The sequence below is a fragment of the Euleptes europaea genome, chromosome 1 (genome assembly GCF_029931775.1).
Source record: "Euleptes europaea isolate rEulEur1 chromosome 1, rEulEur1.hap1, whole genome shotgun sequence".
Taxonomy (NCBI): Eukaryota; Metazoa; Chordata; class Lepidosauria; order Squamata; family Sphaerodactylidae; genus Euleptes; species Euleptes europaea.
In genome coordinates this window covers 68,286,072-68,307,750 of record NC_079312.1, presented here as the reverse complement: position 1 = coordinate 68,307,750, position 21,679 = coordinate 68,286,072, and the positions used below count along the sequence as shown (strand labels likewise).

At 39.8% G+C, this 21,679-nt stretch overlaps 1 protein-coding gene across 13 annotated transcripts in view; it reads left to right on the top strand.

Moving 5' to 3' along the window:
* The window catches only part of ATP2B2 (ATPase plasma membrane Ca2+ transporting 2), a 384,163-nt gene that overhangs the window by 344,393 nt on the left and 18,091 nt on the right, over positions 1-21,679 (top strand). For all 13 annotated transcript variants that reach the window (XR_008933969.1, XM_056866978.1, XM_056866987.1 and 10 more), the window contains 4 exons: positions 6,430-6,643; positions 7,643-7,854; positions 10,547-10,654; positions 15,421-15,603. Coding sequence is in view for 12 of the 13 variants with exons in the window: in XM_056866978.1 (XP_056722956.1) it covers positions 6,430-6,643; positions 7,643-7,854; positions 10,547-10,654; positions 15,421-15,603 (717 nt within the window). In the remaining variant the exon portion in view is untranslated. The remainder of the gene's footprint in view (positions 1-6,429; positions 6,644-7,642; positions 7,855-10,546; positions 10,655-15,420; positions 15,604-21,679) is intronic.

The following is a 21,679-nucleotide window of genomic DNA, read 5'->3' as shown; positions in this document are numbered from 1 at the left end:
ATGAACTTGGATGAATAATGCTAAAATAGGAGGTGGAATATCTTTGAATAGCACTGATATTCCCATAGTATGTATCATTCACTCTGGAGCAACAGGAAAATTCAGCCTCTGTGAGGAAAATAATGAATAAGTCATTATTTATTCTGTAAAGAATAAGTTTACCTTGTCATCATGGTATGGTCAAGTGAAACCCGAGGCTGTCTGTATTAGAAGCCACAAAGCTGGAACTCCTCCCAATTTACTCTTCTAAATTTTTCAAACTGTTCAAAGGTTGTAACTATTTATTTCTTCCCACGGTTTGGGTTCAATGGCAGACCTGTGGTTCTTCTGAGCTGGGAAAACTCAAGCTGCTTGTGTTAATTATTGCATTAAAATAGAACCAGATATAAGGGGAAACCTGTTCACTGGGCAGGCTCACGTTTTTACCAGTCGGTAGTATTTCTTTGAACCACAAACAGAAACAAGGCAGCCACAGTTCTGTGCATTCCAGAAAGCATATTCACATAGGATGTATGGCACACTAAACTGACTTGCCTTCTTATTTATACTTTTAAGTAGCTGTTGGGAGAGAAATATTACAGAGAACAAACAGAGGATCTTGCCTTTAGCCTTTGGAAAGTTCCAAGATACGCTTGCAGCATGCTTTTGTTATTATGTTAGTGGGTGCAGCTCATCCCTACCCTCACTTCCCCTGTGCATCTGAACATGTGAGAAAGGATCTGCCTGGTGGGGCATTGGTTGCAGGAGCACTGCAGTGCATAATCTACAACTTTTTCAATGGGAGGTCCATGCAGACATTCAGTCCTCTTCAGAACTTGCCAATCAGGGGCCAGTGGGAAAGGGGAAGGAAGCAAGAGTGCACTGAGTCCTGTGATGATCTTCTCTGGCATGCAGTTCTCATTACTACTGACAGGCAAATGACTGGGAGAATCAGGTACAGAAGGATAGATACATAACATAACTGCTTGCCTTTTGATTAATAGCTCTGTGCTCTGGGCTTCATAGTTGCAGAATCTTGTCAAAGAAGCCGTATACTTTTATTGATGTGATTCATTTTGCGTTGTATTGTTCACTTGAATACTGGATTTAGGTACCTAAATTTATAGTACAATGCTGTCATTTTGATCAATTAGTATGTTAAAATAAACATTACTAAAATATTTATAACTATATAAGGTATAATTGACTATTGAAGAATGAATCCCGCAGACCTATGGAGTTATAAATATTTATTTGCATTTGTGCTATATATTAGTAAAGTGTAGATTATTTTCCATAATCCTGTTCTGGATAATTCCCATTGAAATCAATGAAATATGTGCGTGTGTACTCTGCATCCTATTGATACCCACTGCATTTTTTATTTTATTTTGTGCCATCAAATCACAGCTGACTTATGGCGCCCTTGGAGTTTTCGAGGCAAGAGATGTTTGGAGATGGTTGCCTACCTCCACATCAAGACCCTGTTATCCCTTGGAAATATCACATCCAAATACTAGCCAGGGTCAGGGCTGAGACTGGCCCAAGGTCACCCAGCAAACTTCCATGGCACGAGTGGAGATTTGAACCTGGGTTTCCCAGGTTCCAGACTGACACCTTAACAACTACACCACACTGGCTCTCTGCATACCCATTGCATATCAAACAGAATCCTCAGTGTAAGCATAAAAATACAGTGTGTTGAATCCTAAGGTTCCTTTCTAGTAAGTGAGGAATTTTCCATCTATGGAAATGGGAGAAATCTTAGGGTTAAAACAAATTTACACATTCACAATCTCAAATGGCTTCAGAGCAGTTGTAATTTGTTCCCTTTCCCATGCATCTAACTAGTTTTAAATGTTAAAGCTGCTAAAAAGGATGCAACTTGCTATGCCACACAGCATTCAAGTTGGACTTTACCACAGAAATGATCCAGCGAAAGATTCTGACTCATATGAAAGCAAAGAGTTCAATCAAGTTAAGTCCTATTCAGATCAAACTTCTCAGCATCCCTGAACACAATACATATTTTAAAAGCAAAGGAATTTGCCACCATTGTACAAGTCCATGTGTCTTTGTTAATAGGATCAATGTATCTCAGCCCATAATGTTTTCAGTTCCTTTTTCATAAGTAATCAGAGGAGAAGGAAAGAGGAAGGATGCAGGAATAAAACATCCAAGACTACAAACAGCATGATCACTCAGAGAATAAAACAGAATATTGTCCGCCAGTTATAAGCCCATCTTTAAACTAATTTAATTTAAAATACCTGGAAACAAAAGGAAATGTTATATTAATAAGGATATAACAGAATCAGCAGGATATGGAATAGTATAGTAGTGCCCAGTCTCGACAGACCTCAGAAGCTAAGCGGGGTCAGTACTTGGAAGGGAAACCTCCAAGGAAGACTCTGCAGTGGAAGGCAATGGCAAACCACCTCTCCTTAATCACTTGCCTTGGAAACCCCACTAGGGGTCACTATAAGTTGACTGCAACGTGATGACACTTTACACACACACACAGTAGAATCAACACTTCTATTATAAATCTAATGTATCAATTACATATTCTTCAATAATAGTGTTTTCAACATAAAGTATCTCAAAAGGCTGTGTGTAGGGTGGCTAGCTCTAGGTTGGGAAAAGCCTAGAGATTTGGTGGTGAGTTTGTGGAGGGTGGGTTCTGGAGAGGGAACTCAGTGGGGTATAATGCCATAGAGTCCGCTCTCCAAAGCAGCCATTTTTCTCTGGGAAACTGACCTCTGTAGTCTGGAGAGAAAATGTAATTCTGGGAGATCTCTAGGCCCCACCTGTAGGCTGGTGACCCTATGAGATATATTATGACTACCTATCAACAATATTTTCTTCCACGCTATCCTCTCAGGAGCTCAGGGTGGCATATATGGCTCTCTCCTTCTCCATGTTAACTCCAGAAGTCTGAAAGGTGGGTTGAATGATAGCAAGTGACGTTAGGTTAGGTTGAATGATAGCAAGTGACATTAGGTTAACCAGTAAGTGTCATAGCAGCGTATAGATTACAGCCTGCCACTGCAATTTCCCATCTATGGAAATGGGAGAAATCTTAGGGTTAAAACAAACCCCAATATGGAATGTAACTGTGACTATATATCTGGAGGAACAATGATGTGCTACCGCCCTTCTCTGAGCCAACCTGATTTCCAAAGTAAAGATAATCTTCTTAAAAAAATAGGATCCCTCTCTTTTTTGCTTCGAAGGTTTTGATTTTTTTTTTTAATCTGTGAAATGTTGATTTTAGGTGAATCACAACATCAGCACATTTTCTTGGGGGCCATGTGAATCCCCCCCCCATTAGCTACCCAAACAAAAAAGATTCTTCTGCCATGTAGTTAGTGAGTCACAGACTGTGAGAATACACTAACGTAGCATCTCACCTTTCAGCTCTTGTGCCGTGTAGCTGAGTTGCATCTTTAATAGGAGGCTAAATTCAGATTCAGATGCATGTCTTTTAGCTTCTTAGGAACTAATCAGAAATGAGGGACAGCGGCAGTGGAAATTCCATTCTGCCAGGTGCCAAAACTAATGTGTGTTTAATGCTTAGGCTTGGTTTTAGAATGAGATTTTACACTTGACTGAACTGTGTAGCGCAGTAGATGACAGATAATTATTGGAGGCACCTTAGCAACGTAGGGCGATTGGCACTGTGAAACAGTGAGACCCGCATTGCCGTGCCAAAAGTGATGGCTGCCAATTATACATCGTAATTTAGAGGATGATCAAAATAAGAAACTGGCTTTCCGTTATGTACTGGAGGTCCCTTGGGTTTTCACTGATGCTTGTACAACAGGTTTTTTTTTAATATAGCTACAAATACAGATTTCGCTCAGGAAGAGAACAGAGGGAAGGGACGAACATTTTAAGCAGTTAGTTTGGGGGGGAAACACTACATGCAGCCCTAATTAGAGCTACACCATTCTAAGCCGTTGACTTCAAGTGTCTTAGAAGGATGCAACTTTGTTTATGATTGTACTGTAATTTTTGCAACACATTTCCTTGAATGCCACATGAAAATGATTTTTAACTTCCATTTGCTACCAAAGGCAATGCAAGCCTTTTGCATGTCAGCCTTTTCCTTTGCAAGACTGTATGCATGTTGAGTTGCTCACTGAAGGGGCAAAAATGTCTGGCTTTTTTGTCATTCAGGAGAAACAACAAATGGCAGCCTTACAGGCCATGTTCAGACTTTAAACATGTAGGTGCAGTACATAATGTCTTGCTAGAGCTTGGCTTTCATTCTAAATATCTCTTTGACCTTCAGGCACAGAAAGCACGGTCTCACACTTATTATGCTCTCAGTTACATTGTTTCTGAAGGATGATACCAGTGTTCCTGTTAAACAGATATCTCAGGCACCGGAGTTGTTTGAGCATCTGCATAGTTGCTAACCGTGTAATACACAGCCTTTGGGGTAGCAGAATTAAGATATGAAATGAGAAAGTTGTTACAGGACTGGTGAGCTGATGTTCTAAAACCGTGCAGAAGTAAACAGTGGCTTATGCTGGTTTAACAGCAGCAGCATCTTGTGCTGAGCTAACAAGCTAAAGCGAAGCAGCACTAGTTCCGTGTTTGGTATTGTTGCCTGGCAAAAATCCAGCTAGCTTCAAGGCATGTTTAACACATGCAAGACAACGATGTGGGAATGATGTGTCAGAGCCCTGAGGTGTTGGAATAGACTGCCCCTGTTTAGGTAGCAAGCTGTAGATTCTGTCTTTGAATGTTTTTTTCCGATTAAAAATGCCATGTAATAGGAGGCTGCCTACAGAATGACATACTGAGGGAACATTTATTTTAGTATGGATGTACAGTATGGATGTACAATTGGATGTAAGTTACAGTTTGGATGAAAGGCACAACTTTATTTCAAGCATCAACAACATTATTTATTGGCATTCAGTGTTGTGGTTCACTACTGATATGACTTTCACTACTTAAATTAATTGTTATGTTTTAACAAGGAACACTATTGTTAGGATTACCAGTGGTAGGTTGAAGGCAAAGAAACATGAAGTAGCCACACAAGTGAATTTTAAAAGTTACCTCAGGATGGTTTATATGCAAGTCTTCTGATTCATTTTACTTATTTATTGAAATATTTTTACTCCACAAAGCAGCTTACAAAATGAGGCACACAACAAAACAAAATACAATTTAAATAAAAGCATCCAACCATGTGAGCTCCCAATGTGCCGTAGAGATGGAAATAAGCCACAAGAGCACCCCAGTCTCGTGCTGGTACCACTACTATGGCCCATGTAAAGCCATGGCTGCAAGTCTTTGGCCATGCCCAGCTTTTAAATTACCTCCCCAGAAGGGAAGGACAGATGCAATCTTGTTCAGCTGATAAATCATTATAGTTCCTTACTGAAGGAAAGATACTGAGAAGAAACCACTATTTAAATAACTGAATGGATATATGTTAATAGGATTTATTTCGTCAACTTAGATCTGAATTAAGTTCTTTAAAAAAAGAAAAAAAAGAACGGCCCGTTCTGAAGCAGTGCGTGACTTCAGCCTTCTTCCTATCAGATTTAGTGAGGCAAGAGCTCCTTCTAGTGGTTGTCTGAAATTCTTACTATAATAAGGTCTGCCAGGTTGCCCAGGATACTGGGATTTTCGATTTTATAGCAAGTCTGTTGTGTTGTGACAAGCTTGTTTCTCTTTAGCACTAAGGGCCAATGTAGTACTAAACTGAAGTGCCAAATAGAGAGCCCCACCAGGCAGTGTCTTCATATCAAGAGCAGCTGTTGCCGGGGATGTGTAGTGCTAGTGTGGAGATGTTAGTTGGTAAGACGTTTTCAGCCATTGTACCCAGCACACGGTGTGACAAACAATTGTTTCTCTGATCTCTCCGAGCGAGGGTCGCAACATATAAATGAAGCATCAATCTCTGTCAGTAATATAGTAAAAACTTACGCCTGATTTAAGTGTGTGTGTGTGGCATTTAATATGGTGAAATGAATGAAAGGTTGGCTTTGGAAGTGGCAGGCCCAGTTTTGATTACCTGCTTGGTAATGAAGTTTTACTAAAAAAAGGCACATTCTTAACTTCACAGCAAGGTTATTGTGAGGATTAAAAAATGAAATTAGAATTTTAAAGAACTTGGTAAGCAGAAAGGTTCTACAGAAATTATTGATAATTGTAATAAATAAATAGTATAGATAATTTTAGATTTGTATGCCCTTCTTTTCTCCCCAGTAGGGACCAAAAGAAGCGTACAACATTGTTCTTCCCTCCTCAACAACTATCCTGTGAGATAGGGCAGGCTGAGAGAGAGTGACATGCCCAAAGTCACCAGTGAGTTTTGTAGGAGAATGAGATTTGAACCTGGGTCTCCCAGATTCTAGTGTGACACTCTTAACCACCACACCATGCTGATATGGAGATTTTTCGTTCTATATTCTCTCTATTAAGGATTCTCCATTGAAAGCTGTACAGATGCTATGGGTCAATCTGATTATGGACACCTTTGCCTCTCTTGCTCTGGCAACGGAACCTCCCACAGAATCCTTGTTGTTAAGGAAACCATATGGCAGAAACAAGGCTCTTATCTCACGCACCATGATGAAGAACATTCTGGGCCATGCTGTATACCAGCTCACTCTCATTTTTACCCTCCTCTTTGTTGGTAAGCTCAGTTAACTTTCATCCCCCAATATTTTCTGTTTAGATTGTAACTGTAGATACAATCTCCCTTCACAAGTTTCAGAGGTAAGTACTGTATACCAATTGATTTCAAATGAGTTGCATGCCATATTTCTACTTGGAAGTGGAACTCAAAATGGGGTCCCATATTGCCAAACAATTGTGAACTAGATTAGTGTTCTAAACATTGGGCATAATCCAGAGATCTAGTCTGTGTGCCCTGGGAGTTTTCATAAAAGCAGTGGAACTTTTGATACTTTATTACCTATCCAAAACTGCTTTTGATATGAGCTTTGCAATATAAATTTTAATTGCTAATAATAATAACAACTGAAATTGATTCCTTTTGTAATTAATAATGAGAGTATTTCACTTTTCCACTTTTGCACAGACACTCTTTGCAATCCATAGACTCAGCAGCTGAGGCTGGTAGCCACTGTTGGTGCATACTTAGAAAGTTATTAGCTTAACCCTTTACTTGTCCTCTGTAAGAAACTCTCTTTTCTTACTGTCAGCTATAATTGACTTAAATTTATTTTGTATGACCATTTGGAGAAAAAATTCTTTCTGAGCCACAAGCCAACCATGCTTTAGCAGAAAAGGGCAGAAAATGGAGCACAGCACAATGGTTTAGATAATTACAAAATGTATTACAATTTGAAGTGATATTTAAAGAACATGCATGTGACAACACATTATGAGCCAATTTAGGACTCTCAAAAAAGCTGATCTCTTCTTGTGTGTGTGTGTGTGGAGAAAGCTTGTAATTAGAAGCTCAGATGATTTGAGCAAAGAGGGCTTTGCCCCCAATCAGTTGGTTTTTTTCCAACTTATTAATCGTCAGAAACATCATTATCTTGTTGACATGGTGCTGTGATTTGTGCTCTGGAAAGAATTTATGAATATAAGTAGATGGCAAATTGAAATACAAGGTGTGCTAAATGTTTTTTGAATTTATTTTCTGCTTTCTGTTTATGATCAGGTGAAAAAATATTCAGGATTGACAATGGCAGAAATGCACCACTCCACTCTCCACCTTCTGAGCATTACACCATCATCTTCAATACGTTTGTTATGATGCAGCTGTTTAATGAAATCAATGCACGCAAGATCCATGGTGAAAGGAATGTTTTTGATGGCATCTTTAGAAATCCTATATTTTGCACTATTGTACTGGGGACATTTGGTGTGCAGGTAATCATTATATATGCTAACACAGCAAAGTATTATTTACTCATTCTGCTGTAAGGCCTTATCCCTCCAGAATGATATTCTGTGGATTTCCAAATGTATTGTAATGCTTTTTTTTCTTTGCCATAAAGTCGCAGCCTTGATGACCCTGTAGGGTTTTCAAGGCAAGAGCTGTTCAGAGGTGTTTTGCCATTGCCTTCCTCTGCATAAAGACCCTATTCCTTGATGGTCTCCCATCCAAATACTAACCAGGGCCAACCCTGCTGTGCTTCTGCAATCTGACGATATCAGGCTAGCCTGGGCTATCCAGGTCAGGGATTGTGATGCTAGCCATAAATATATTAATCAAATGCTCATGATTAAGGCAGCTATTTTGATTTTGTTCTTCAATATTCTGTGAGCCGGTGTGATATAGTGGTTAAGAGTGGTGGACTCTAATCAGGAGAAACGGGTTCGATTCCTTTCTCCTCCACATGATGCCTGTTGGGTGACCTTGGGCCAGTCACAGTTCTCTCAGAACTCTCTCACCTCCACCTACCTCACAAGGTACACCAAGGTATGGGCTCTATTTTCATCATTTTTTTGGTTTTTGTACCCCACCCCCGCTGTGTATTCTTTTTTTATATATTTCACATTTTCCCCTGCAAAACTGACTTTACAGCACTTTACACAAACACACACACACACTTCTGTTTCTTGAGCTTTCTCTCCCCCGCCCCCCCCACAGCAACCTTCCTCCAGGAAAAGTCTGGCCAAGTGGTGCAGTAGCTTCCAGGCTGGACCTGACATGGTTGTGCAGGGACCACTACCAGGTGCCAAGCTTGCCCTAGTTCTGTGGTGGCCGCCACGGTTGGACTCAGTTGCAGAGTGGTTGCCGCAGCCAGGCTGAGTGATGTGGGTAATGAGTCATTAGTGGTCACCACCAGACCTGTGTCTGGCAAGCCCCCTATGTCAAGGGAGAGGAACAGGATCCTTTCTAGAGCTGTTCTGGTCTCCAAATCCCTATCCCATGACTTTGCTTTACAGAAACCATGCCTTGGAAAGCTCAGCAATATTGTTGTGATTGCTTAGGAACCTCCAGAATAGTCTTTGAGAACTCAGTGGAAATCTTTGTCTTGAAGCTACAGGCACTGTTTTTATTATTTTGACGAGTTTTAAGCAACCAATGTATTTTTTCTCCAATTTCAGAGTTCTCCCTAGCTTCATTTTGAAGCTGTATTGATCCGTACTTTATGGCCCAATTTGGAATTAGATATATGACTTTCTTAATACTCAACATTATACTGTTTTTTTTGGGGTGTGTGTGTATGTAGTATACTTTTTAATGTATTCTTTAAGTTTGTAATCCAGTTTTATTTTATTGTTGCTTGTATGCTCTTATTGTATTGTTTTTAATAGTATAATTTACCTCTCAGTGAGAAAGGTGGCCTATAAAAGAAGCAAATAATAATCATAAGTAATAATATATTTCTGTATCTGTGTGATGTCCTTACCTTTTTATTATGCTTTCTCTATGGGTGCTCTTTGTTTTCAACACTTTTGCTCCTAGCACTGCATTGATTATGGCTTCTTCCATATTCTGGTGACGTGTTTATACAGCAAAAATGTTATCTAGCACTTGATTATCCAAAACACTCAGTTAACCAGCATCACCCCAAGGTTGAGCCACCTTCCGCTCAGCCACCTGTTGTCTTTGAAGATCTGCATGCCCCACACCCCCCAGCTGGCCAGCTTGATGACAGCACTGATGTTCTGGGCTTTGTATCTAAGGCTGTTTAGGTCTCTGCTCCTAATTCTATTATCTACCCTTTCCCATTTCTCTGTGCCCTGAACAGACTTGTATTATGTTTTTCATTCCACCAGGGCTAGTCTCCTGTTGTACCCATTTTATATTTTTTCCTGTCTCCTTTTTGTCACTCTGTTCTCTACGATGAAGTAGTGCCCCATGCTGTATCCTTAACCACTTCAGCTTCTTCCTGAAAAGATATGTTTCTTTAACAAAGAATTGCCTGAATTTCTATAATTTCAGTTTGTCTGTATCCTCATATCTGGTCTTTCTGTCCCATCCTTATTTTACAGTTTTATCAATTACCACAGTCTCCGTTAACCCATGTCTTGTCCACATAACTGAGCAGATTTCATTATGTTTTAATGGATTTTAAGTTTAGTTGTTAACTATGTTGTCAAAACAGAGTGAATGTCGTATTAACAGCAGTAGTACATTCAAAACCAGAATATAGTAAGTAAAATATGGCTGGGCTCCGTTTGAAGCAATTATGCTGACGTTTTTCCTTAGCATAATATAGTTGCAGAGTAGATATGGTATTGTCCATAAGAAGGCTTCCATCATAGGCCTTCCTATGTTGGCCAAGTCACATTGAAAGCAGTTGGAAATAAGTTAGTCATGACTTACTTGCATCATTGGTTTATTTGGGATTTAGATATAATTTTCTTCAGTGGAATCAAAGTCTTCAGGATACATGGGCAATTTCATCTGTTCATAACTCATTGCGCAATTTGTGTACTAATATCTTCCAAGGATCAGGGTAAAATAATTAGCAAAAATATTCATGTTTATAAAAAAAAATGCTAGCGCCCATGGAACAACATAAAAAAAGTTCTTATACCCTCCTCTTTTTCTTTCTAAAGGTTAGTAATGGTATCTTTTATTTCTCTTGCTATTTTCCTTCTGTAGATAGTAATCATACAGTTTGGTGGAAAACCTTTTAGCTGTTCTCCTTTACAACTTGACCAGTGGATGTGGTGTGTATTTATTGGACTGGGTGAACTTGTGTGGGGGCAGGTAAGCACCAATCACCGTATTAAATACAGAGGTAACAATAGATTTCTAAATTAAGGATTTCTGCTCTTTTAATGGAGGGGTTTTTTTTGCAACTGCTTATAACTTTAAATGTTGTTCTGTTTTTTTGCCATTGATATTAAATGAAATAATGCAAAACCAAGCACATGCCTGAAAATGTTTGTTGTTGTTTTTTACCATCAAGTATATCTGACTTATGGCGACTGCTGGTGGGGTTTTCAAGGCAAGAGATGTTCAGAGGTGGTTTGCCATTGCCTGGTATTCTTTGGAGGTCTCCCATCCAAATACTTGCCAGTGTCAACCCTGCTTAGCTTCTGAGATGTGACAAGATCAGGCTAGCCTGGGCTATCCAGGTCAGGGCAAATGCAAACCTGACCTGGGCTATCCAGGTCATGGCAAACCTGAAAATGTTACAGGTTTGAAATATACTTCAGGGCACGATCCCAGATCCTTTATTTCTGTGTGTGGTTCCCATTGTTGCCTGTTGGACTGCACAGGATTGTTTTCCTTGCTGCCTAGCCAACAATAAGAATGGCTCACTTCAGCATAAATCTATCTGTAATTGTGACTATGATGATTTCCTAGCTGTCTAGAACTATTATTAGATACATGATTATTATGAAAGCATCACAGTTCTGCAGAGACAGCCAATATTTTTGAATGACTTTTAAATATAATTGGGTATTAATTAATATATTTAAAGAGCATCCTGATGTTCCTCTTTTCCTGCTGCCTTCAGCTTTCCCTAGCATTATTGTCTTTTCCAGTGACTGTTGTCTTCTCATAATATGTCTAACTACAACAGCCTCAATTTGGTCATTTTAGCTTCTAGGGAGAGTTCAGGCTTGATTTGATCTAGAACCCACTGATTTGTCTTTTTGGCTGCCCACGGTATTCATAAAACTGTCCTCCAACACCACATTTCAAATGAATCAACTTTCTTCTGTCAGTTTTCTTAGTTGTCCAACTTGCAAACTCATACATAGTAATAAGGAATACTATAGTATGAATTATCTTGGTCACCAGCAACACATCCTTCTAGCTCCTTCATGGCTGCTCTTCCCAATCTCAATCTCTTTCTCATTTCTTAGCTGAAGTCTCCCTTTTGGGTGATGACAGAGGTACGAAATAGAAAATCTTTAACAATTTCAATTTCTTCATCATCAAATTTAAAGTTATTTAATTCCTCAGTAGTCATTAATTTTGTCTTCTTGATGTTCAGCTGTAATCCTGCTTTGGCGTTTTCAGCAGTAGTCATTTCGAGTCTTCACTATTTTCTGCCAGTAATGTGGTGTCATCTGTATATCTCATATTATTAGTTTTCCTTCCACCAATTTTCAACCCACCATCTAAATCTAATCCAACACTCCTTATGATATGTTCAGCATACAGCCAAGGAGATAACATACATCTCTGACAACTTTGCCAATTGGAAACCATTCTGTTTCTCCATAGTCTGTTCTAACAGTAGCCTTTTGTCTGGAGTTGCACATCAAAACAATCAGATGCTGTGGCATATCCATGTTCACAGAATTCTACGAGTCACTCTCCTGCTTCATGTCATTCTCCTAGCCCAAATCTTCCAACAATATTTGATTCTGCTTTGTTTCCTACTTTTGCATTCCAGTTGCTTATGATTATCAGCACATCTTGTTTAGATGTGTGATCAATTTCTTCCTGGATGCTTACCTAAAAGCTTTCAATTTCCTCCTCTTCAGCATCTGTAGTTGGGGCATAAACTTGAATGATGATTATGTTGATAGGCTTTCCATGAAGTCTGATTGATATTATTTAGTCAGACTTTGCATTATAGCCCCTGACTGCTTGTGGTACATCTCACCCCACTGTTGGGGGGCTAAATCAATAATTATATCATCAAGAGGAAGGAAATCCACCCATCTTGCTTAGTCTTTATCTCAGTGGCACATAGTAGTGTACTTTGGATTAATGTTAACAGGAATACCAATTAATCACCAGCTTAACAACTAATGTTTTGTTTCCCTAACAAATTTAGGGTTAAAGGAGATTTTCTTTCTTCTTACTTAAAAAAAACATTTTTTGGGAAAATGTTACTACACCACACCATTTTGTTCATGGTAGATCAAGTATCCTTATTTCAAATAGGAATGGGTGAAGGAAGAAAATTGTTTTTCTTTCCCTTAGTAGTGTCAGTGAATTTACTGAAGCTTCCACCGTTCCTTTTCCTGATTTATTCAGTCATCTAATCAGTGGGCTTGGGGGTGGGATTCTGTTTAAGATTGCACTCCAAATAGCCCCCAAATTTTATAACCTCCTGAGACAATAGTGCTGAGGTTATGGAAGATTTTGGTCAGTATTTCGTCGTAGCGGCAGTGGTTATGTATAAGAGTATGGTTTTGCATCTTCAGGTAAAGGTAAATATCTAAAAATATGTCTATGAAAAACTCCTTATCTGCAGCCTACCTTGCAGGTTCCTCATTTTTATTCAGCACAATTGAGAGCATAGTGTGCATATTATGTATGACTCACTAGCAGAAATTTCAAGCGTTGACTTTGTGATATAGAACATTACAGGTTAAGGAAGTCGTTTCAAGTGCCCTGAAATTAGTTGCAAATTCTTTATCAAGATTTTGGAGACACTGGTAGCTTACCTGCGCATCTGGGGTGTTGTTGATTTGAACATGTCTACTATTATAACCAACTAGAGTACATACTATGAAGAAGAATGGGGATTTACTGATTCCAAAAAGATAGATACTATGTCTGTTAAAGTTTAACAAAAGAAGGGTGACCTGAATCAGCGGGTCGCGTGTTGTGGCCTTCCGGGGGGCTCCCGGAGGGGAAAAAAAGTCTTGCAAGAGGGGCAGGTCTTGAGGGGGGGGCGAGGTCTCGGCCTTGCCCTTCTCACGAGATCTTTGATCCCCACGGCACAAGAGGCCGCGTGGAGAGAGGACGTCAGGGCGACGGGGTTCTAAAGCCCCTCCTGCACATATTTAAGGGGGAGCCGCCCGGCCCTGACCTCTTTTGCGACCGGATGGCAAGGAGACCCACCCGCCCATCCCTGTATTTACTGTTTGTTATTCTTTCTGGCACAGCTGTGGGCGGTTTGGCATGGGGACTGATCCAGACAGGAAGAGGTGCTTTTCCTTCCCATTGTCGGGAGATCCCCATAAGGGATCTTGGGAGGGAGCACATCATCGTTGCCCAGCTCGGGAGCTGGCTTTGGGTACTCCACTCCCAGGTTGTGTGGGCCTCGGACAGGATCTGTGTCCTGGCAGGGTCATTTTAGAGCTACTCCAGTGCTTTCCAAATCAATGGGATTTGGGGTTTCTCGATGCTTTCAATCATCGGACAACAGGGTGGCTTTCCAATCCCTGGATCTGCCCCCATGTTTCGCCAATGCTCTGTTCTGTTGTAATCAATAAAGCTGTGTCCAATTAATTACCCAAAAAGAATGTGGTATGAATTTTCATTGGGTTAGTCTTCCCCGGGGGAGCCTTAGCCCATGGGACCACAAGAGATTCTTGAGGCTCTTTGTGGCTGGCATCCTACCAGCTTTTGAACAGAAAGTGGGAAAGGTTATGGAGTTTGCTGACCATGGTTAAACATTTCATTAAATGTAGTTTAAATCTACTATGGAATTGTATGAATGCTGTAAAATATTCTGTTAGTTTTGAAGTAGTAAAGAGTTTAGGTTGCAGAGGTAGACTTAAGAGTAAACCCAATTCATAGTAATGTCATGACTTCCATAGCCTCTAATACCAAGCTTTTAATGCAAATGTCATTAGTGAGTTGTATGATTAGAAGAGTAACAGGAATTAAGAACCATTTTTTTCTACAGTTAAAAAGGGATTTTCTGAAATTGCTAATTCTGGAATTTTAAAGGAAGAGTCTACCTAAATTACTCTTTGTTTTATATGCAAGCTTGCTCCTTTCCATCTCTAACCTTGGCTGATGTGGAACCCCCATGTAGTAATTATTAGGAGTAGAAGTTAGTTGAAGGAATCACAGATCTAAAGTGCTGGCAAGAGCTGGGTGGAAAATAACAAAGGCTTTGTATGGGAAGTCTATAAAAGGGAGACGTATATAGATTCATAGAAACATAAGAGTTGGAAGGGACCTCTAGGGTCATCTAGTCCAAACCCCTGTATTTGAAAGAATACTTATGCTTAACCGTTAACAGAATAGTCGAATGTACTCTCTTACTTGAAAGAGGAAAGCAGGCTTTTTAAATATTAAACTATTCACAGGTGTTAGAATCTTTGATTCAAACTCAAATACTAATCTACTGTGATCGGTTGATGACTAATTTGGTGTGCTTCATGGAGTGATGCTGCTTTTATTATCAGATAAGTGGAGCACCAGAAGGAGTGGAATGAAATATTTTTACAGGGGAACCAGTGACTCCTTGGTTCCTCCTGGAGGTATCTCCTGATCAAGTTTAAGGATCCTTGATGTTAAGGGGCATGCAGGTGCTAAGAACCAATATTGCATCTGTAAATTTCTAGCCTTCACTTGAGATCTAAATTTGAGTGCATGTTCAGAAAGCTCTTATTTAGAATATCTGGTTGCCCATCTATCTATGCGGAAGAATCCTTCAGGTTTGAAAGGGATTTGGGCTGGTAAGAGTTCCTCCACAAATGACAGTATATGTCTTAAATAAAATTAAACATATGGTTTGTTGTTTTCATAGCAAGAATTGGATTTTCATATTCTGTCTATTCATGCAGTGTTCATTTTCACAGCTTTTTAAACATTTATTTTTTCAGGTGATTGCAACTATCCCAACAAGTAGGTTAAAATTTTTAAAGGAAGCAGGAGGGCTGACAGAAAAGACAGAGGCTCCTGAAGAGGAACTGAATGAAGATGTAGAAGAAATTGATCATGCAGAGCGAGAACTTCGACGTGGACAAATCCTCTGGTTCAGAGGGCTTAATAGAATCCAAACTCAGGTATGTTGTACCAAAGGGATGGGGATAAATTTGCTAGCAGACTTTTTCCAGGAATTGGTTCTACATTTTGGAAAGAAAATAATAGAAAGTATAAGCAAAAGCCACGTGCAAAGTTCTATGTGGCTTAGATATGATAGATATGAGCAGGAGCTGTTCCATTTAGATCCTGAGGAGGTAGTGTTTTGCATGCTCAAGCTATTGCACATGTGGAGGATTCTGTAATGCTGCTGTGAACAGAACAGTCCCTGCCTGCGGACCTCAATGGATGCACTGAAGCTTCTGTGTGTACTGGGCTTGGAAGAAAAATTATAGAGCATCAAATGGAGAATGGATTAGTTTGGACTTCTATGAAATCTGAAATAAATATATAATTGCTCCTCTACATAATGCTATTAGATCTAAGATTATCTTCCTTCAAAACATTTAAGTGTGTGATATTGTGATATAATTTTTTCATAGTTATTATATAATGCATAAAAACAAAATAATCTTGAATTACTATCTGCAGCAAAATGATAATGAAACTATTTTGTTTCAAAATGTCTTCTTTTAAACTAACACTGCTTTTCTTTGAAAATAACAGATTAGATTTCTGCATTGCCAAAAACAGAGCTTTGGGAAAGAATGTCTGTTATCAACTTTAAATTGTTTTAATCTCTTTCTTTACCTTGTCAGCAAAATATTTGGAAGTGAAAGACTGAGAAAATGTTGCCCAAGTGTTGTAGTGTTGCTGTATTCATTTTAAAGTATTAGGACTTGGGTATCAGTATGACACCAGGATTCCAGTAGATATTTTGCCATTTATTATAAATCTACTATATATCTGCTTTTCTAATTAATGTAGATAAAAGTTATGCATGAGCTATGTTGTTCAGTATGTAGAAGAATATGAAAGTGAGTTTATTAAAATTCACAAATGATGTATTACTAAGTAACATTATCACATGTAAATATGTGTTTAATACCAATATTGCCTTGGAAGCGCAAAAGGCTTTTAAGTGAAATGAGATCATTTTAGAAACTTTGTTATTTGGAAAATTTCTCCAGGGAACCTCCTTGAGCAGCTTACAAATGGAACATAATAAAAACATAAAACATCATAAAAGTTATTAAAACTCACCGCTCAAAACACAGCAGAGCATAGAACAACATATAACATGAAGCAGCTTAAAATGGGAATTTTCTCAGGCTAAGAACAGACTACAAAACCATGTTAAAAAAGATCGCTGCCTTAGTTAAAAGCCAGGGTAAACAGAAATATTTTGACCTGGTGCCTAAAAGAAAGTAGTGTAGCTGCCAGGTTTGAGCCTCAAGAGGATGGGCATTCCACAGGCAAGGTGCCACCACTGGAAAAACTCTCTGGTCACCACCTGCCTTGCTTCTGAAGGAAGGGGCACACACAGAGCAAAGTTTGTGGGGAATATTTTAGCTGGCAGGCTGGACAATATGGGAGGAGATGGTCCTTTGTACCCTGGCCCCAAGCCATTTAGGGCATTAAAGAAGAAACCACTTTGAAGTGCTTATGAACACATGGGTAGCTGATGCAGATCTTTCAGCACTGTGGTGATACAATCCCTGTGTCCCTGTGACAGTGGTTTGATTGCCACATTTTAGACGTTTCTGGACTGTTTTCAAAGGCAATCACACGTAGAGCACATTATAGTAATCCAACTTGGATGTAATCAGGTAATAATAGAGCAATGTGACCAGATTACACTTTTCAAGGAACAGTTGTAGCTGGCATGTCAGCTACAGATGATAAAAGGTGCTACATGCCGCAGAGGAGATCTGGGTCTTCAGCTGTTGGCCAGGATCCAGCAGCACCTCCAAGCTGTGAACCTGCTTCTTCAAGGGGAGTGTGACCCATTCCAGGGCAGACTGACTTCTCCATCAGTGAGCAGCTTTGTCTTTAACCAGTAATACCGCAGTCTTGTCTAGACTGAGCTTCGGGTTATTGGCTCTCAGTTTTACAATTCAAAGAAACAAACTTTTTCAATGTAAATGCTAGCCGATGCAAAAGTAGGATATATGATCAAAACTCAATTTTGGAAATCAGAAAACTGAAATGTACAGAAGGAAACAGGGCGAATGGGGATCACTGTGCTACTCTGGATAAGTGTCCACTGTTTTGCTGGGTAAGTAATTCAGTGTAGATTTATCTAACTTGGATTACAACCGTGATTGAGGAGCACTCTCCAAAAGAGAAAATCTGTAATTGTCTGCCCAGGTGGGAGTTATCATGAGCCCAGAGTCATCCTCTAAATGTTAATTATTTTCTCCCTGGTGGCTCTAGGAGGAGTGTTGTCTGTTGACATTTCTGTCAGGATGTCTTTCTGGTTGTGGTGAGTGTAAACAACAAGGAGCACATATTGCTCTTGGTTCCTCTTGTAGATTGAGAAATATCCTTTAGTTCTTCTGTATACCTTTATCTTCACGATCCATGGAAAATTATTCTTCTTGTTCACTATTTAAAACAAAATAAACCATAATTATGTTTTCTTGCTAACCGATACTCTTCAATTTCCTTTCTACTTAGATGTAGAAGTATTGTGGTAGGAGTTGTTGGTACCTTCCCTACCAGTAAGTTTCTGTCATGTCCCCACTCCGCTCCCATTTGTTATCTATCCCTTCTGTGTTCATTTGACATCAATAAGCTATCAATTCAGAAAGAGCTTTGACAGCAGTTTCAACTTGTCCATTGGTGTCTGGGGGGATGAAATTAGTAAAGCAGTAAATAGTAGTATAGGACAGTTACCATATACATGAAGCATTTGGATGCACCAGTTCTCATTAGTAGTACACCAAAAAATCCATATACTACTTCTGCAATTCACAAGAAATCATCAAATGAAGAAATCATGGCATAAGATTAGATGTTTAGTGTGCTCGTGAATTGAGGATTTGTAGAAATCGCCCAGTTCTTTAAACACTTCTGGAAATTCAGAAGAAGATGGTGGAGCAGTCCTCCAGACTATTTGCATTTCTATTTTAATATACTAGATAAAGCCATTTGTGAAAAATATGAAGTGCAGATGATTGGACACTTCTGCCTCCACCTGTTTCTCCACCATGGGTGAAGGCAGGGGCTGGAAGAAATCAAGCTCTAACCTTCTGGGTTTCCAGCAGGGTGGGAATTCTGTCTCCGCCATCTCGTTTGCTTTTGCAGGAACTGAGATGACAAAATGCCTATCCATATCTTGCCAGGTTCCCAGAAAACTAAAAGAAAACTAAAAGTCTTACATCATCAGCTTGTTAACGGAAGAATGCCACTCCTTGGCAAATCTTCTATTTGACTCTGATTTATTCTCTCTACACCATGTCCATATTTGCACATCTTGTGCACATCACTGTTTCAAACTTTCTTAGCAGAGATTTCTGAGAAACTGGTTTGAATAAAATGATGGATAGCAGAGAGAGTAGATTTTGAGACATTGGGTCATTATATTCCTGATTACTATGTCTTCCAAAGACATATTTTAGACCTGATTATGTAGATATAAGTAGTTATTAGCTGACATTGTTTGTAAAATAAATATAGCTACTACTACACACACAAATTATAGAATTATTAAGGATGCCAACCATTTTCATTTTCTGATAGCAAACTTGTGTTTTACTTGCTTTAGTTCTATTAATATCTAAACCAAGGTGAGAAACATAAGTTTTTCTGAGTTTGTTTGTTTTTGAGGAAGTTACCAACTGTTTCTGAAAAAATGGACTTCTAGTTACAATTTTGGACTTCTAAATTCCTTAACAGTGAGGCTCTTTGCTTATTCTAATTCAGTGATAACTGAGAAGCACAGGTGATTCATTTTTCATATCTCAACTTCTAAGTCTGTGTGAAGGGGAAGAAATGTACATCCCGACTCCTCATAAGGAAAAATGGAGGGAGGGTGAGTGATTCTGTGACCAGGTATGGGATGGAGGAACAAGTACTTCTTGGGAGAGAAGGTGGCTTTTGTTGACTTTTGTTGATTAGCAAATAGAAATAAGTCTGCCATTTAAAGGGTTGTGGCCCCACTTCCCATCCAGTCCCCCTGGACCCAATCTATTATGGGGCGGGCCCCTGGCACTCCTCCCTCCATTTCCATGAAAACAGCTGCCCACCTGTTAGTCTAGCTAGAGACTGATAAAGGCAGGATCTTTCCCAGGTGTCCTACTCTTTCCTTTTATGTCCCATTGGGTTTTGGCCAACCCCTGCGGCATATCCCTGGCTTTGGCCACAACCAGGAGTATGGAGGCAATGGCAGTGGACCCCATGTACATTGGGCTGGACTGACGGGATGCTCCTGGCTTCCATGGAGCCTACCAGGCCGGCCCCTGCCAACAGTGTCCTCCTTGCGGCTAAGCTGCTATGCAAGCTGCTATGTTGCTATGGGTCCATCACAGCTCATTCCTAGGTACCTGTCGGCGTCTTCTAGGGTGGGGGCCAGCTGATTGGCAGTGCTGATCTTTTTGCATCAGGTGGGTAAGTGCTTAACCTGCTCTTCCCTGGTGCTGTCTGCTCCAATACAGCCTTTTCCAGGACATGGTGGGCTGTGGGAGCCAGGCGGAGTCCCAAGTCCTTCACCAGCCCAGGACATAGTACAACTTCCATTCCTAGGCTGGACTGGGATGCAGTGGGCTGCCTCAGGGATGGCCACAGCTCTAAGCTGTGGGCTGAGAGACAAGGTCCAAGAGCCATTTGGCTCAGACTAAAAGGCTTATCCCTCTGGCCATGTTGAGGCTTAAATACTTGCAACAGGAAGGGAAACAGAAGTTCAGCCCAGTTCTTATGCAGCTGGAATATGTATTCTCAGGATTCCTCTTTCAACTGAGCAGATATTGTCACTCACTTCCCAGTTACAGTCCGATGCCAAAGACAACTGAAGTTAATAATGTGCTGTTGAGGTTAGTAAAGGATTTCTATCCACCAAAATGCAATTCAACCAATGGTTCGGCTGTAAACCAATACATTTATTGAAAACCAGTCTGATGAAAGGGGTTGCACTTTCCCTTGCAATGCAATCATAAACAGAGTTAAACTCTTCTAAAAGCATTGACTTCAGTGTTAGTCTAGCAAGGCTCATGTGCATTTAAAAGATTTATTAACAGGTTGCAGCTACCCATGAGAGGTACAACTGTGGTGGTCAAACACCTGTCTGTAAAGCAGCTTGAAGTGGTACAGAAACCTGGATAGGAAATAAAAGGTGGCATTAGCACAACAGAGAATGGGATCACCATGGCCTCTAACCTTGTTGGAGGGCTGCCTACAAAGAGCCAAAAGAGAGGTGAGGACAGTAATGTGCAGTGTTTTGTAGTAACAGCCAACAAAACGCTCTGCTCATGGTATGGGCTATGGATTTGAAAGAAAATACCTCACCTATGAGCTTTTCCAAAAAGGTCCCCAAAGGGGTTTCTTCTGCATATGACATCCCCCCTGCATTGTACATACCTTCTTCCACCTGTGTAGAAGTCATTGCTAGAGACTAGTAACTGTGGAGCCAATACATAATAGATACATATTGCAGAGGGTGGGAGATATTTCCATCAGTTAGAGTCTGAGATGGGATTCCCCTTTTCATGCTTATCTGAGGGGGGTGCATTGACGTTGCATATCAGCTTTTGTTTGTGTCTTTAAATGAATGTTTGCATGTTTGTGAGTTTGTACCAAGTGTTCTCCTTTTGTTTTATAGAATAGCCTCCCTGAGAGGGTCAGGAAGACACTAACTGTGCTGGAATTTTGGAGGGATGTAATATGGAACTGTTGCAGAGGGGAACAGGAAAGGAGGGCTGATATGGGTTTGGAGGTTTGCTGGGAAGCTATCTTTTGGGAAGCACAAATGTCTCTGTGTTGTATTTCTCTGTGTTGGCTGGTGTGTTAAATACTGTTTTAGATGTTAATGTTTTCTTATTTCTATTTTTATTCTTTATTGATAATGTGAAATGTTTTATTTTGTTACCTGCCTTGGGTCCCATCTTTTGGGGTAAAATAGTAAGTTTGTATATCTTTTAGATAAATAATATGAAAAATATGCCATTTTCTAGAGTTCCTGTCACCAAAATTTATTTATTTATTTATTTTTCCATTTCTAAC